The sequence below is a fragment of the Sturnira hondurensis genome, unplaced genomic scaffold, assembly GCF_014824575.4.
Source record: "Sturnira hondurensis isolate 20B ecotype Veracruz unplaced genomic scaffold, ASM1482457v3 Scaffold0005252, whole genome shotgun sequence".
NCBI lineage: Eukaryota > Metazoa > Chordata > Mammalia > Chiroptera > Phyllostomidae > Sturnira > Sturnira hondurensis.
The window spans coordinates 6799523-6812951 of record NW_028077883.1 but is presented as its reverse complement, the minus strand read 5'-3'; the positions used below and the strand labels follow the sequence as shown (position 1 = coordinate 6812951).

At 41.1% G+C, this 13429-nt stretch overlaps 1 protein-coding gene across 5 annotated transcripts in view; it reads left to right on the top strand.

Moving 5' to 3' along the window:
- Positions 1–13429, top strand: part of PPP1R9A (protein phosphatase 1 regulatory subunit 9A) — a 274499-nt gene that overhangs the window by 222960 nt on the left and 38110 nt on the right. For all 5 annotated transcript variants that reach the window (XM_037046456.1, XM_037046457.1, XM_037046458.1 and 2 more), the window contains 3 exons: positions 894–1123; positions 2786–2882; positions 2986–3157. In XM_037046456.1, coding sequence (XP_036902351.1) covers positions 894–1123; positions 2786–2882; positions 2986–3157 — 499 coding nt within the window. The remainder of the gene's footprint in view (positions 1–893; positions 1124–2785; positions 2883–2985; positions 3158–13429) is intronic.

Here is a 13429-nt window from a genome sequence, read left to right as displayed (position 1 = left end):
TAAAGTTTGTGATTTTCTAACTGCTTTGCTGTACATCTCAAATGAACACAGAACAATATTGAATGTAAACCACAAATGAAAAAAATAATTACTAGCCATTAAAAAAAGAAGTGAGGGGACTAAGAAGTACGAGTAGATAGTCACAGAATAGCCACAGGAATGTAAAGTACAGCACAGGAAGTGGAGCAGCCAGAGAACCTGCACATGAGCCATGGCCGTGAACAGTGCTGTGGGGATGGCCTGAGCTGCGGGGGGAGGTGCTGGGTGGAGGAGGAAAAGGGGGGGAAATTGGGACAGCTGTAACAGCGCGATCAATCAAATATAATTTTGAAAATAAAGTACATTACGTGTGAAAAAGGCCAGTAGTGGCGGAGCTTGGATTCAGATTTAAACCTAATGGCTCCCGCAGCCCCCCCTGCCAATCAGCCAGCTGTGCTTCTGCCTCTCCCTCCTCCATGCTCGGCTCCCTTCCCTCCCTTTCCACTTAACTCTTTTTACGTATAATTACATGTGTTTGTTTGGTTTTTTAAATCTCTGAAGAAACACCTGTGGAAATGCACTAGCTAGGGTTAGTCAGACTCTGAAACGTTTTTTACTGCTGCCTGAATTTCACACCACGCACTGTGATGGAAAAATGCTGGGAGTCGGAGTCAAATCCCCGTGTTGTCATTTGTCCACTGTGTGCCCTTGGACAAAGCATTTTCCTTTGCAAGGCTTCCATTTTACAATCTAAGAAATTATGAAAATAATGCCTGCTCCCCTCCTTTCAAGGTGCTTGGTGATTGAATATATGTAACCATTGAATTTCATCAAAAACGTGGTATAAAAACGTGAGGGATTTTTGTTAGAAAAGTACCCAGATTCTCTTTGCCCTGACATTTTTTTTAAACCAGCTTCAAGCAGCAGAAAACGAGAAAGTGAGGTGGGAGCTAGAGAAAACTCAACTCCAGCAGAATATCGAGGAGAATAAAGAGAGGATGTTGAAGCTGGAGAGCTACTGGATCGAGGCCCAGACGCTGTGCCACACGGTGAACGAGCACCTCAAAGAGACGCAGAGCCAGTACCAGGCCTTGGAAAAGAAGTACAATAAGGCCAAGAAGCTGATCAAGGACTTCCAGCAAAAGTAAGCAGCTTTTAATGACCGAAGGACACTTGCGTGCATGTAAAGAAGGTTTATATTCAATAATTTTCTAATGTCTAGTGGAATAGAAAAGATCCCCTCAGGGTCACCACTCTAAGAAGCATAGTTAAAGCCAAAAATAAAGACTAAGTTTTAGAAAGCACAGCTATTTTTTTTGTAGGAGATTATGTTTTGCTTATTGTATCAATTTTTGGAAACCATTTACATCATGAAATTTTCTTTGGCTCATTAATCATTAATAGGAACTGTTAAAACATTTGAATCTCTGTCCTTTTGGAAACATCCCTGTGATTCAGAAGCAGGACGGTATGTGCAAATCCGCAGTTGGGGCCTTGCCGAGGCCGTTTCTGTCTCTGTTCTTACCATCGGTAACTGCGGAATTTTCCCATGGCAAATAGAATAAATATTGACTAGCAAGACCCCATGCCCTGCCATTTCCCAGCGGTAAGAGAGACCATCAGCACACATTCTGCTGTTGAATTTCAACAGCTTTTTCTGAGCTAATGCTGCTTTGCCTCCATCTGTTGGATGTTGGTATAATTTCAGGGAGACTGACCAAGGAGATTTTTATTGGATTTTTTTCATCAGTTACTTCTGGCTAACTAGAACAATAAAAAGTAATGTCAATATCTCTTCTGGCCATGTCAAGCCTTCAATATATAAAAGAAACTGCTATAGAAATAAAATATAAAAACAACAAAATAAAAAAAAAGACGGATAGGAGCTGACACAACTCTTCTTAACACACTGAATTTTAGGGCATTTGCAGATTTTAATTAAAAAATAAGCCCTGACTGGTGTGGCTTAGGGGATTGAATGCCAGCCTGCGAACCAAAGGGTCGCCAGTTCAATTCCCAGCCAGGGCACATACCTGGCTTGCAGGCCAGGTCCCCAGTAGGGCATGCACGAGAGGCAACCACACATTAATGTTTAAAAAATAATAAAGTAAATAAAATAAAATGGAAATTATAATCTAGAAAAGTTTGAAAAGGGGGGAATTGCTCTTTGAAACTGTTAATTCAGCACATCGCTATTTTAATTTTTCTCGCCAAACATATCATAAACTCTAACGTAATAACTTTATAATAAGTTTTGCCAAATTTGCATTCTATATTCCAGGCTCTCAAAGTGGAGATGTTTCTCCTCCTCCCCAGTTGTCCTCACTTGTGTGGGTGACAGCTCCCCTCAGCCCTTCTGACCCCCCAGCCCTTTTCCACTGTCATTCATAGGAAGCCGTCTTATAGTTATCTCTCACCGTTCGGTTCCATCAGTTTACTAGGTATATTACCTTGTGCATGGAGAATTATATCTACCTAGCATGTAATTATCTCCACTAAATTGCTCAAGGTGGGTCATTAGTTTATTAGCTCTTATCTAAAGATATGTGGGTGCTAATTTTCTATCAGGAGATAGAAATGAAAGGCACAGTAAGTAGAATCAAAGCATTTTTATTTGCTTTGTGATCCATTAAAATATTTTACTTGCTTTCATTGCTATATACCTTTTCTCTAAATGTGACTGAATTTTATTTTTTAATAGCTGTATTTATTATACCACTGCAGTTTATTGCTTCCAATAAAAACGTCCATGTTTTCTCATTTTTTGAGTGTTTGATGCAATCAGACCTGTTATTTTTTTCTTAAGAGAACTTGATTTCATCAAGAGACAGGAAGCAGAAAGAAAGAAAATAGAAGATTTGGAAAAAGCTCACGTTGTAGAAGTTCAAGGCCTACAAGTACGGGTGAGTTATGTGATCAAAGCCACTTAATAATGGGGTAGATTTGCCTGGCACTTGGAGAGAAGTGCTGGTTAAGAGTTTTATAAATGGATTTTTTTCCTCTTAGATTAGGGATTTGGAAGCCGAGGTGTTCAGGCTACTGAAGCAAAATGGGACTCAAGTCAATAATAACAACAACATCTTCGAGAGAAGAACGTCTCTTGGTGAAGTCTCTAAAGCAGATACCATGGAGAACTTGGACGTCAAGCAGATGTCTTGTCAGGACGGCCTGAGTCAAGGTTTGTTTAGCCTGCTGACAAACATTGTTTTTAATGCTTGTAAAATATGGCTTTACATTTTTTTTCTTATCCAGAGCTTTAAAGGCTGAAAATGCCTTCCTGCCATGGTAAAGAAGAAAAGACTTATCAAAAGAATTTATCATTTAGTGCTTCTCTGATATCAAAAATAAATGCTTTGATGTGAGGAAACAAAATTCCAACTTAAGCCAAATACTTTAAAACCATCATAATGTTGATAAACTTAATAAAAACTGCTTTAGAGTGATAGTTCATCCCATGTGGATTGAGCTACACAACTTTTATTTTAATGAGTAAGGCTTGAAATTTTTAAATCACTAAAGATCTTTTTCATAACATCAGGAGGCTGACTATTTACTTCCAGCTCTTAGAATTCATTTGAGTTCAGAAGTCCTATGTAAATTTTGTGCTTTTTTCTTGCTGTCCAAAATATAATTCTCATTCTTTTATCCTTGGTCTCTCAAAGACCAAAACACTGGACACATTTTCTTTATAAAAATGGTTGTCTACTTTCATACACCAGCTATAAGTAAACCTCTGATTTTCTCGCACACATACACACCCAGACACAAATAGTGTGTGTGTGAATGTGAATGAATGTTTCAGTGTCTGTAGTCCATATACAAATTAGAAAATGCATAAGCATTTGTCATTATAAATACACAGGAGGACGTTGAACTCTTGGAGAAAACAGCTACCTGGCAGCCCCGGGGCAGAGGGACAGGAAGACCAGGTGGCAGCGGCAGGGCCGGGAGAGGGCCGGATGGGGCAGGCCGGCCCTGGGCACGGGCGCCGCTCTGCTGGCTGCGGAGCTGCTTTGCTCCATGGTCTTTCCCACCGTCACTGGAGCATTGAAATTTCTCCAGCGAGACTTTTTTTATAAATAAGCATTTGGAGCATATTGTTAACTTTTAGAGCTAAACTTTAGCCATCAAAAATGAAAAGTATCAGAAATCTTCATTTGCAACTAAAGCGATACCTAGAGATTTGCATGCATTCACTAAGTTTATATCCTTTTTCTGGGTTTTCTCTTAAAAAGATACAACCTCCGTATAATGCCTCCTGGGCAGCTGACATTCCAGTCTTCAGCTCCAGCACTGCCAGCTACTGAAGAGCTGTGTGGCTTCATTAAGGTCCTTCAGCTCAGCGGGACGGCTTTACTGCCCATGATGTGTAAATAGGAGCCCTTCCTTCTCCCCCACCCACGGGTGTATTGAGGCTGTAGGACCAACTTAGTCTGTGAGGTGAAAGAAAGCATTTTGAGCTTTTGTAGAATTACAATTTTTTTATCTGGAACTTCATAATAGTGACTTCTAAAATAAGATTTTAGCAATCCAACCCACGCCTTTTCCTGTTTTTAGATATTTTAACTCTTAAAAGCAGCTGTGCTTCATAGTAAACATGTGCCCTGCCGTGGTGTCTGCATAGGCTCAGTCAGCAGCCAGGACCTTCCCCGAGGCTGGGTCGTTTCCGCTCACTTCTTTCAGCTCAGAAATCTGTATCTTGTCAGACATGTAATTAATGATGTTTATGAAATGATATGGCTGCAGAAGACCAACAAGCTGCACTATTAACATGCTGATTTAGATCAAAACCTTACACTTCTTCTGCACCCGTTTTCCCTTCTACATCCTCCATCTTACCACGTCATTATCAGTTTCCCTAGCAACAGTGTCGGTTCACAGGGAGATGCCGAGAAACCCGTCTGTGCCTGTGCGGTGGAGGTGGAATCAGTCATCTCAGACATCAGAGGTAACACATCAAGAGGCGCTCCTCCAGTGTTGCCGCCAAGGACAGTCAGTGATAAATCTCCTTGAATTTCAATTGCTCGATCACATAAACAAAATGGCTTGGTCAGTAGCTAGATAAGAATGCTTTGGAAAGCACTTTTATAAATTGATCCTTCGCCTCTGTTGCTAGGGAACGCTGAAGTCCTAGAGGTTTAGAAAAGGAAGTAAAACAGCAGACCAGACACAGACCAGGGGGCCCTTAAGGATCCCTCCAGCCCCGTCTCCAACACACACCTCGTTGCAGCAGGGAGCGTCCACCGGCTGCAGCCGTCTATCCTGCCAGTTCCCGCCCCTCGGACCCAGTACTCTGTGCTGCCCCCGTCCCCGCCCCTGGACACGGTCCAGTTCCGATTTGCTTCCCAAGCACTGGATGTTTTATTGATTAGCACACTTTCAGGCTGTGAGGCAGCTCAGTGAAGCAAAAGGATTATCAAGTATAAGTCAATGAAAATGATGTTCAAATGAAGTAGTGAAAGAACGAGCAGGGGAGGGGAGAGTGAAGGGCTCAGAAAGGAAAGGGGAGGGAAGGGGGAGCAGATGAGCTGCTGTTTCCTCACATGCACCCTGTTCTTCTAGGACGGAGTGTCCCGGGGGAAGGCTTAATTGTGTGACTCTCAAAACCAAATTATTGTGACTTTGTAGAGTGATAAAACCATGCACAAATTTACCACATGAAAATTATATCTCAACATCATTTGTTACGTTCTCTCTGTAGGCTAAGGCCACTTAAATAGCTCACTAAATTTTTTATAGAATATATACACACCTTTACTATTTAATACACTTGAGTGCTTTTTTCTTATCATAACACACAAAGCAAATGTAACAATTTTCTTTTCACCAAGAGCCCAAACAAACCTTAAATCCCTGTAGGTTTGTGGCCGTCTAGTGGTCCAGTGTTATTTTACATGTGTCCCAGGATGGGGAAGATACTTTTGCCCTGCTGCCATGCTGGGCGTTGGTCATTCATTGGTGCTTGAGTAACTGAGTAACAGCAGGTCCGCACGTTGTATCTAAGTGCCCTGGGGTGAATGTCTGTGGCTGCGCAGCTACTTGTGTCCACATTGGACTAAGAGCAGAGGACAGGCACGTTAGAGAGGCCATGGTAGGGAGGGCCGTAGTCTTAGTTTGATTAGATTCCCTAGAGCAGCCGCTTAAACACCAGGCTCTTCCTTAGCCTCCACTTATTCCAGGATTCTTCTGATAATACTGTTCTCAGCTTCAAGTATTTTCAAGGCAGTTTGTTCATGAAAACTTATGCGTATTCCATAGAGACACTGAAAGGAAGACTAGGGCGGATGGGCAGACATTGTATGAAGGCCGATTACGTAAGTGCCTGACCTTCAGAAAAGTGGTCTGGGCACCGGGGCCTGGTGGTGGCACACTGACTTGGGACGGGAAGGGTGGCTGCTCGGCAGATGGATGGGTGTTTGCGCCTGCTAAATCTGCAACAGGCTACGTGATTGTAGGATGGCCGGGGTCAGGGTAAGGAAGCTAAAGGGTGTTATGTAAGAACAGTAAATAGAAGCTGGATTTTCAGAAATGAGAGGGGGTTTGAAGGAAAGAAAAACATGAATAAAATCAGAATCGTGCGTGCCTGATGTGTAGATGGGGGGTTCAAGGTGGAGCCGTGCGGCAGTGACGTGCCATCAGATGTTCTGGGGGTGACTGGGGGCTTCCGGGCCTGAAGAGGGGTCCGTACTTCCTTCTGTGCATGTTGTGACCGATGCACAGGGTGGACGCGTGGCAGGGGCTGTGTCGTGTAGTACGAGGATCTCTGTGATTTCTTTACAAGAGACCAAATTGTCCCAGCAACAAAAATGGTAAGGTAGTTGACATGAGTTCAGCAAAGCTCAAGACCTGTCGAAAGACATTCACGGAGACTGACATCAATGGAGAGGTCGGAAGCTTCACTGTTGTGAAAAATGCCATTGTTCCGAATTAATCTATACGTCCCGTAGAGTTTCAGTTTGAACTTAAATAGGGTATTTACTTATTCACTCATTTATTGATTGATTGATTGATTTTAGAGCTTAACAAGATGTTTTCAGAACATATGTGGACCAGCACTTGACCCAGAGTAGTCGAGACACTCCTGAGGAAATACAGTTTGAGGGGACTCATTCTGTCAGAGACCAAGATTCACTGTAAAGTAACAGCGACTCCTGCAGCGTGGGGCAGTCTCACCACTGACAAGTAGACCTGAGCCACAGAGTGGAGTCCGGAAACAGACCGGCACGTTTATGCCAATTTGAGAATAATATGGAGCTGATGCGGCCGGTCAGGGGAGAAAGGGTGGGCCAGCAAGTGTTGCTGGGAGAATTTGCTGTGCGCATGGAGAAAAATCAAGTTGATCTGCCTCGTAGCATTCATGAAATGGATTTCAAAGGAATTAAAGATTCAAATGTGAAAGACAATATTTAAACCTTTTAGAAGAAAATGTAGGAGAATGTTTGTATGATTTCCTAAGATGCAAAATTCTAAATCATATAAAAGGTTGATAAATTTGACCACGGTAATACTAAAAAAAAAATCTGATCTTCAAAAGACACTATGAAGAATTTGGAAAGAGAAGTAAAAAATTGAGAGATATTTGTCGCCCATACAATTAAGGAAAAGGGTTGTTATCTAGAATATTCTAAGAACTCACACCAATCATAGGAAAATAGAAATAAATGGAGAAAAGACATAAGCAATCAATTCACAGAAGAGAAAACCCAAGGTTGGTGAACATGGGTAAACATCAGCATTATTGATTCAGTAGAAATTTCAGTAGAAATCAAGTGGCTGACAAAGATAGTTTTATAGTAACATATGATTGCTAGCATGTAGAAAGTAAAAGAAAACTCATACAACAATTTTTGTTAAAATGATTTGGTATTATCCAGTAAAATGAAATATGTGTACATGCTGTGGCCCAGTAAGTTCACTTCTGTAGGTGTGTACACTCTCTGGAAACGTGCCAGGTGCAGTGAGAGACACGTTCAAAAGTACAGAGCCAAGCTGTCTGTGCCAGCTGCAGCACGGAGTCAACCCTGATCATGCCCTTCAACTTGAGCCAACAACCAAAGAAATGATTTGCAGACTATTCTGTGCAGTTCATTAGCATGTACATAAAGTTAAAAAGCAAGCAAAGCTAACCATCATATTGTTTAGGGATACTTTGTGGGATAATTAGGAGAAAAAAATCAAAGGTTACAACTAGAAATGGGGCACAGGGAGGGCTTCCAAAGTACAGATTTTGTTTTTTAGGCTTGATGGTAGATACATACGTAACTTTTTTCTCCTTTTTCTATGACATACACATATGATACAAATTTTTGTAGACATAAAACATTTTAACATATAAAAATTTAACTAACATACTTGAAAGATAGGAATGAAAACCACAAAGGATATTTTTTAGACTTAAAATAATAGTCTAGCCTTGACTGGTGAAGCTCAGGGGATTGAGCGCAGGCCTGAGAACCAGAGGATCGTGGTTCGATTCCCAGTCAGGGCTGCAGGCCAGTTCCCAGCAGGGGACACACGAGAAGCAACCACACATTGATATTTCTCTTCCTCTCTCCTTCCCTTCCCCTCTAAAGATAAATAAACAAAATCTTTAAAAAATATATTAGTCTAATTTAGTAAGAAAAAAAAAGCCAGCCCTTGGCAGACATTTATGCCCATGAAGTGCCTGAGGTCATCCTCCAAGAAATCATTTCTGCAGAGGCTGCAACCTGTGTTGCCTCTGGCCTTCGTGCCTCTGCACCCTGACCCCCGAGCCCTTGGTGAGGGTGGCTCTCTTCAGATGGCCTGTGAGGCCAGGCCAGGCCAGAGCCCGGCCACCACATCTCCTTCACTTCCTGAGAGAGTCCGAGAGGACATGCAGCATTCACTTTTAACACTGCACACCAAAATTTTACAGTGAAGTTAAGGGCATGATTAAAACCAGAATTCATTAAATGGGAAGTCTTTAAAGGGGAAGGGGATGCCCGAGCTCTGTTACCAGGAGTGTCTCACACAGCCCGTCAGGTGCAGAGCGGCGCGGGAGAGCCCCGTGCTGTGGCACTGTTTGGCTCTGGGCGGGGGTGAGGAGAAGGCTGGAGTGCAGCCAGGCTTGCCTTATCATGAATTCAGATGTAATTTCTTGGTAGACGTTCCCTATTCTAATTTTTTCCAGAACAAATTGTTTTTAATAACTCAATCCCTGATAAATAATTTTGACCGTGAAATACTGTTGAACTGTACTAATTACAGGGTGAACATTCCCAGCAAATCATTATGGAAGATTTTAATGAGCCCACCAAATGAATGAGAAATCAATACTTATTGATTGGTTTTGGGCACGTCATTAAACCCAAAACCTGTCCTCTTACTCAAAACACAAAGCGCCTGAAGTGCCGGTAAAGTTTTGTGCAAGTTTTGTGCCTGTCTCTGTGTTCGCCGGAAAGGCTTTTGCTGCCAAATCAAGAAGACGTTCAAAAGGAGGCATTTGGTTGCAAAATGACAGCTCCCCTTGGTTCGTATTTCTCACTGCAGCTCCGCGAGTTTGTAGACCCCGTGGTCCCACTGAGGTATGCGTTAGTACAAGAAGATACCTGAGGTTGTTTTGATAGGAAACGAGTTGTTTTGTCAGAATGAGCTAAAGCTTAGTTATTTTCTAGCCATTTCAGGGAAAGTAGGCTACTATGTATGTTATTTTGGCTTTTGAGTTTTATTTATCTGCAGTGGAGCTATAAGGTAGTTTATGATCTTCTGAAAGAAAAGACTGTTTTCACCCTGATGTGGGATATAGCCTCTTTTCAAGAAAACTCCACAGAGTGATTCTGAAATGTTTCTTGCATTTTATAAATATACTCCAGTTCAACATGGAATTCTAATTATACATCCTGGAAGCCGCCATGTTGTTACGCTAGGATCAGAAAGGGGGATATAAAAGGAGGAAGGAGAAGAGGGTGCTCGGAGCGGTTTGTATGTGAAGTCCATTCGTATAGGTTGGGACCGGCCACACTGTCCACTTCAGATTTCTGCCAGCCAAGAGGGAAGCGTGGTCAATGGTGAGGTTACAGCATCTGTAAAATCAGACTCAACGATGAACAGCTACTTCTGGATTCAGGAGCAGAAAATTCTCTTTGTGTATATGCTTTTGCACAGTGTGCCAACCACATTGTTTCAGTAGTTATAGTATCTAGATTGTGAAGATTTTTAATAGTAATGTGAGCTAGTGATAGTAGCCCACATTAGTAACGTGGGCTGTGATAATAATTACAGCAAAAGGTTGTAACTCAACAACCTATTGTAACTCAATTCCTTCAAGTGGACACTAAGCAATATTCTATTCAACTTCAATACTGTATAGTAATTATACCTGAGACCTAGAGAGAATTCCACTAATGAGGAAACTTAAGCAACATTAGGAAGTAAATATACTGAAAAATTCTTTATCGCTTGTGAATTTTTTGATGAAACAGAAGGGTCTGGGGGCATCAAAAAAGCCATCTGGATTTTTATTTTGATTTTAAAATTGTTTAAATTGTTTAATTTAACCTAGTTTTTTAAACACAAGTTTGGTTTAAACTATTAAACACATCACTATTAAAGAAACTTTGAATAATATTTAGTTCCTATTTGCAAACTTAGCTAAGTGAACATCTACATTTAAACTTGCATTTATAAATTTGTTGTGTTTGATTTCCTTTATAAAATACTGTTATTAGCAACTGACAGTCTTCACAAGTGCTTAAGAAATTCTGATAACATAAACCACGTTATACTTACAAGGGCAGTGAACCTTAAGTTTTCTTGAATCTTCTAGTGCTATACATATCTCGGTCTTACTATAGTCAAAGGGTCTTACTTTCCCGGGGCTTCTTCTGCCAACAACTGCCACCTCATGTAGCTTAGATTATTTTCTACCAAAGCCATAGACCTGAATTCTTCCCATGCTATTTGTGAAAGTTATAGTATTAAAATACGTAATTTGGGGAGTTGCCTAATTAGTTAATCAAGGAAGTTATAGTATTGAAATATATAATTTGGGAAGCTGCCTAATTAGCATGCTTGGGATTACTAATGTCCAGAGATTTTGCACTGAGAAACTGATTAGAGCCTTGCAGTCCGCCCTGAGTGAGAGCACGGAATCTTCTTTCATGTTGTCATGTCAAAGACATTGAGCTGTCCAGAAGAGGACATGTGCACATCTCACCTAGACCCAATGTTTGCATATGACTTCGTAGTTCTATTCACAGAAGTCTGCAGTTCCCAGCCAGGTAGAGTTTCCATTTCTTTGAATTGTAGGTTATGCAGATCTTTTGTATCAGATTGTAAAGACATCTGACACTGAAGGACTCCTAACATATTTAAATGCCTTTGTCTGTTGTCTGCATCTATATTCTGTAGCTTTTCTAAGAGCTTCAAATGGTACATGGTGGGATCTGGGATGTCTCACATAGTTTTTCCCGACTCACAGCCGCTACGTCTGCGGCAGTCTGGTGGCCTTAATGAAGAGGCCCCGCTGGTCCACAGCCAGCAGAGCGTGGACTTCTGCCCTCTGAGAACAGGAGGAAAGGTTGACTTTAAGCTGAAGAAAGCTGACTTTAGGTATCAGACTGCACTGAAGAACGTGTAACCAAATTACGCTTCAGAGAGCATGTGGATCATTTTGAGATTGCATTTATTGACAAAGAGGTAAAAAAAAGGAAGTCCTTAATATTTTTCAAAGATTAGCAAATGAATTGTACAGTTCACGCAACAGTAAACTCAGTCCTAATTAAAAGATTAGGAAACAGCAATAATCTTCTACTTGTTCTGAAACGATAAGAAACCAGCTTTCTAAAATTTCATAAATATGACTTGGTATGCAAAATTTATCAGCTTTTAATAGTTATAAAGAAACCAACTTTTAATAATGTTTGGGGTGAGAGGTGCCCAGGAACAGGCTCCTAACCGAGGTGTTACAAGATGAGCTGAAGCTGTGTGACTTGGCCTCAGATGACTTTCTGATTCAATACATCTTCCCAATACAACACTGAAACAGTGGCAACTGGAAGCTAAGCCATGGGGCCTTATTTAGGCCAAATATTCAGGCAGTTGGTACTATAGCAAGGCAGGCAGGCAGTCTCCATAGATGTCACAATACAGCAGCCTCCTCCCCTGAGAGACACACAGATCTTGACAATTACCAAGACTAATATTTGGAAATACTGAGTCCTACAACACACAGCTATCAGATTAGAATGGAATGAATATGTCTGTAAAAGAAAATGTGTTCAATGTGTTATTTCCTTTGTTTATCGTAACTACATAAGTAATGCATAAATGCAAAAAAGTACATAATACAAGAAAATTTTAACATTACAAATAAGATTCAAGTACTTTTGGCTGACTAACATCTTCCAATCTGATACCTTCTTTGGAAGTAACCACTGCTATCAGTCTAAAGTGTATCTTTCTCATGTTTTTTTTTCCCCTCGGCAATTACATGCATGTATTTACCATTAGACAATATATATTTATGTTGCTGCTTTTTAAACATTTATGGTGAATATACACATTGTTCCTCAACTTGATTTAGTCACTTAATATCTTGCTAAGCTTCTCACTTCTCACTTCTCAGTGAATAGACATTTATTGATTGCTTATTACATACCAGTCATTCTTCTAAGCACTTATATATCTTCTTATGCATTTAGTCCTCAACATGCAATTATTATATTATGTTATTATCAAGTCAGTTTTGCAGTTGGAGATTCTGAGGGAGAATCTCACAGAGTTTTGGTAAATTGCCTGATTTAGTGGCAGAGCACTGTTCTGGATTCTTTTCAAGGAAGACCAAGTCCCGGACTACCTCTGTGGTAACTACTTATCACCACCCCGTGCAATTCATAGACCTGCCTCTTAGTGCTGTATGTGTGGACCCAAAGCCCCATGGGCCCAGCCTTTGTGAACTTGCAGTGACTGTGAGTGATGTGCACCAAGCGTCTCGTTATGTTTGGCATTTCAGTGATAATAGCACAAGCCAGGCAGCGCGATAGTGTAAGGAAGGTCTGGCTGCTTTTGAGGAGAGGAATGTACACACGAATGCGGAGCGGACCCCATGGTCATGCTGCTCCCTGCCTCTGCTTCCCCTGCCGCCTGTGTCTGAGCCGTGGGCAGCGTTCCATTTACGTCAAAAGTAACGTCAATCCAGTGAAAAAACCTGAATGACTCACAGCATTACTTTAGGGAACTGATCTCCGTGTAATATGATATGTGGCATCCTAATTTCACAGAACATTTTTCATAACAGCTGCTAAAGTCATACTCAAATCTATTACATTTCTTTTAAAGCATCCAATTCAAAGCAAATAATGAGGCTATTCTTAAGATGCAGGTATACCGAGGCAGAGTCCCACCCACTTAAAACTGCTCTATCATCAGCTACTTTATATCCTTTTTGTATTTTTCTGGCTGTGTGTATTGATCCTCTTGAGTCTGCTTT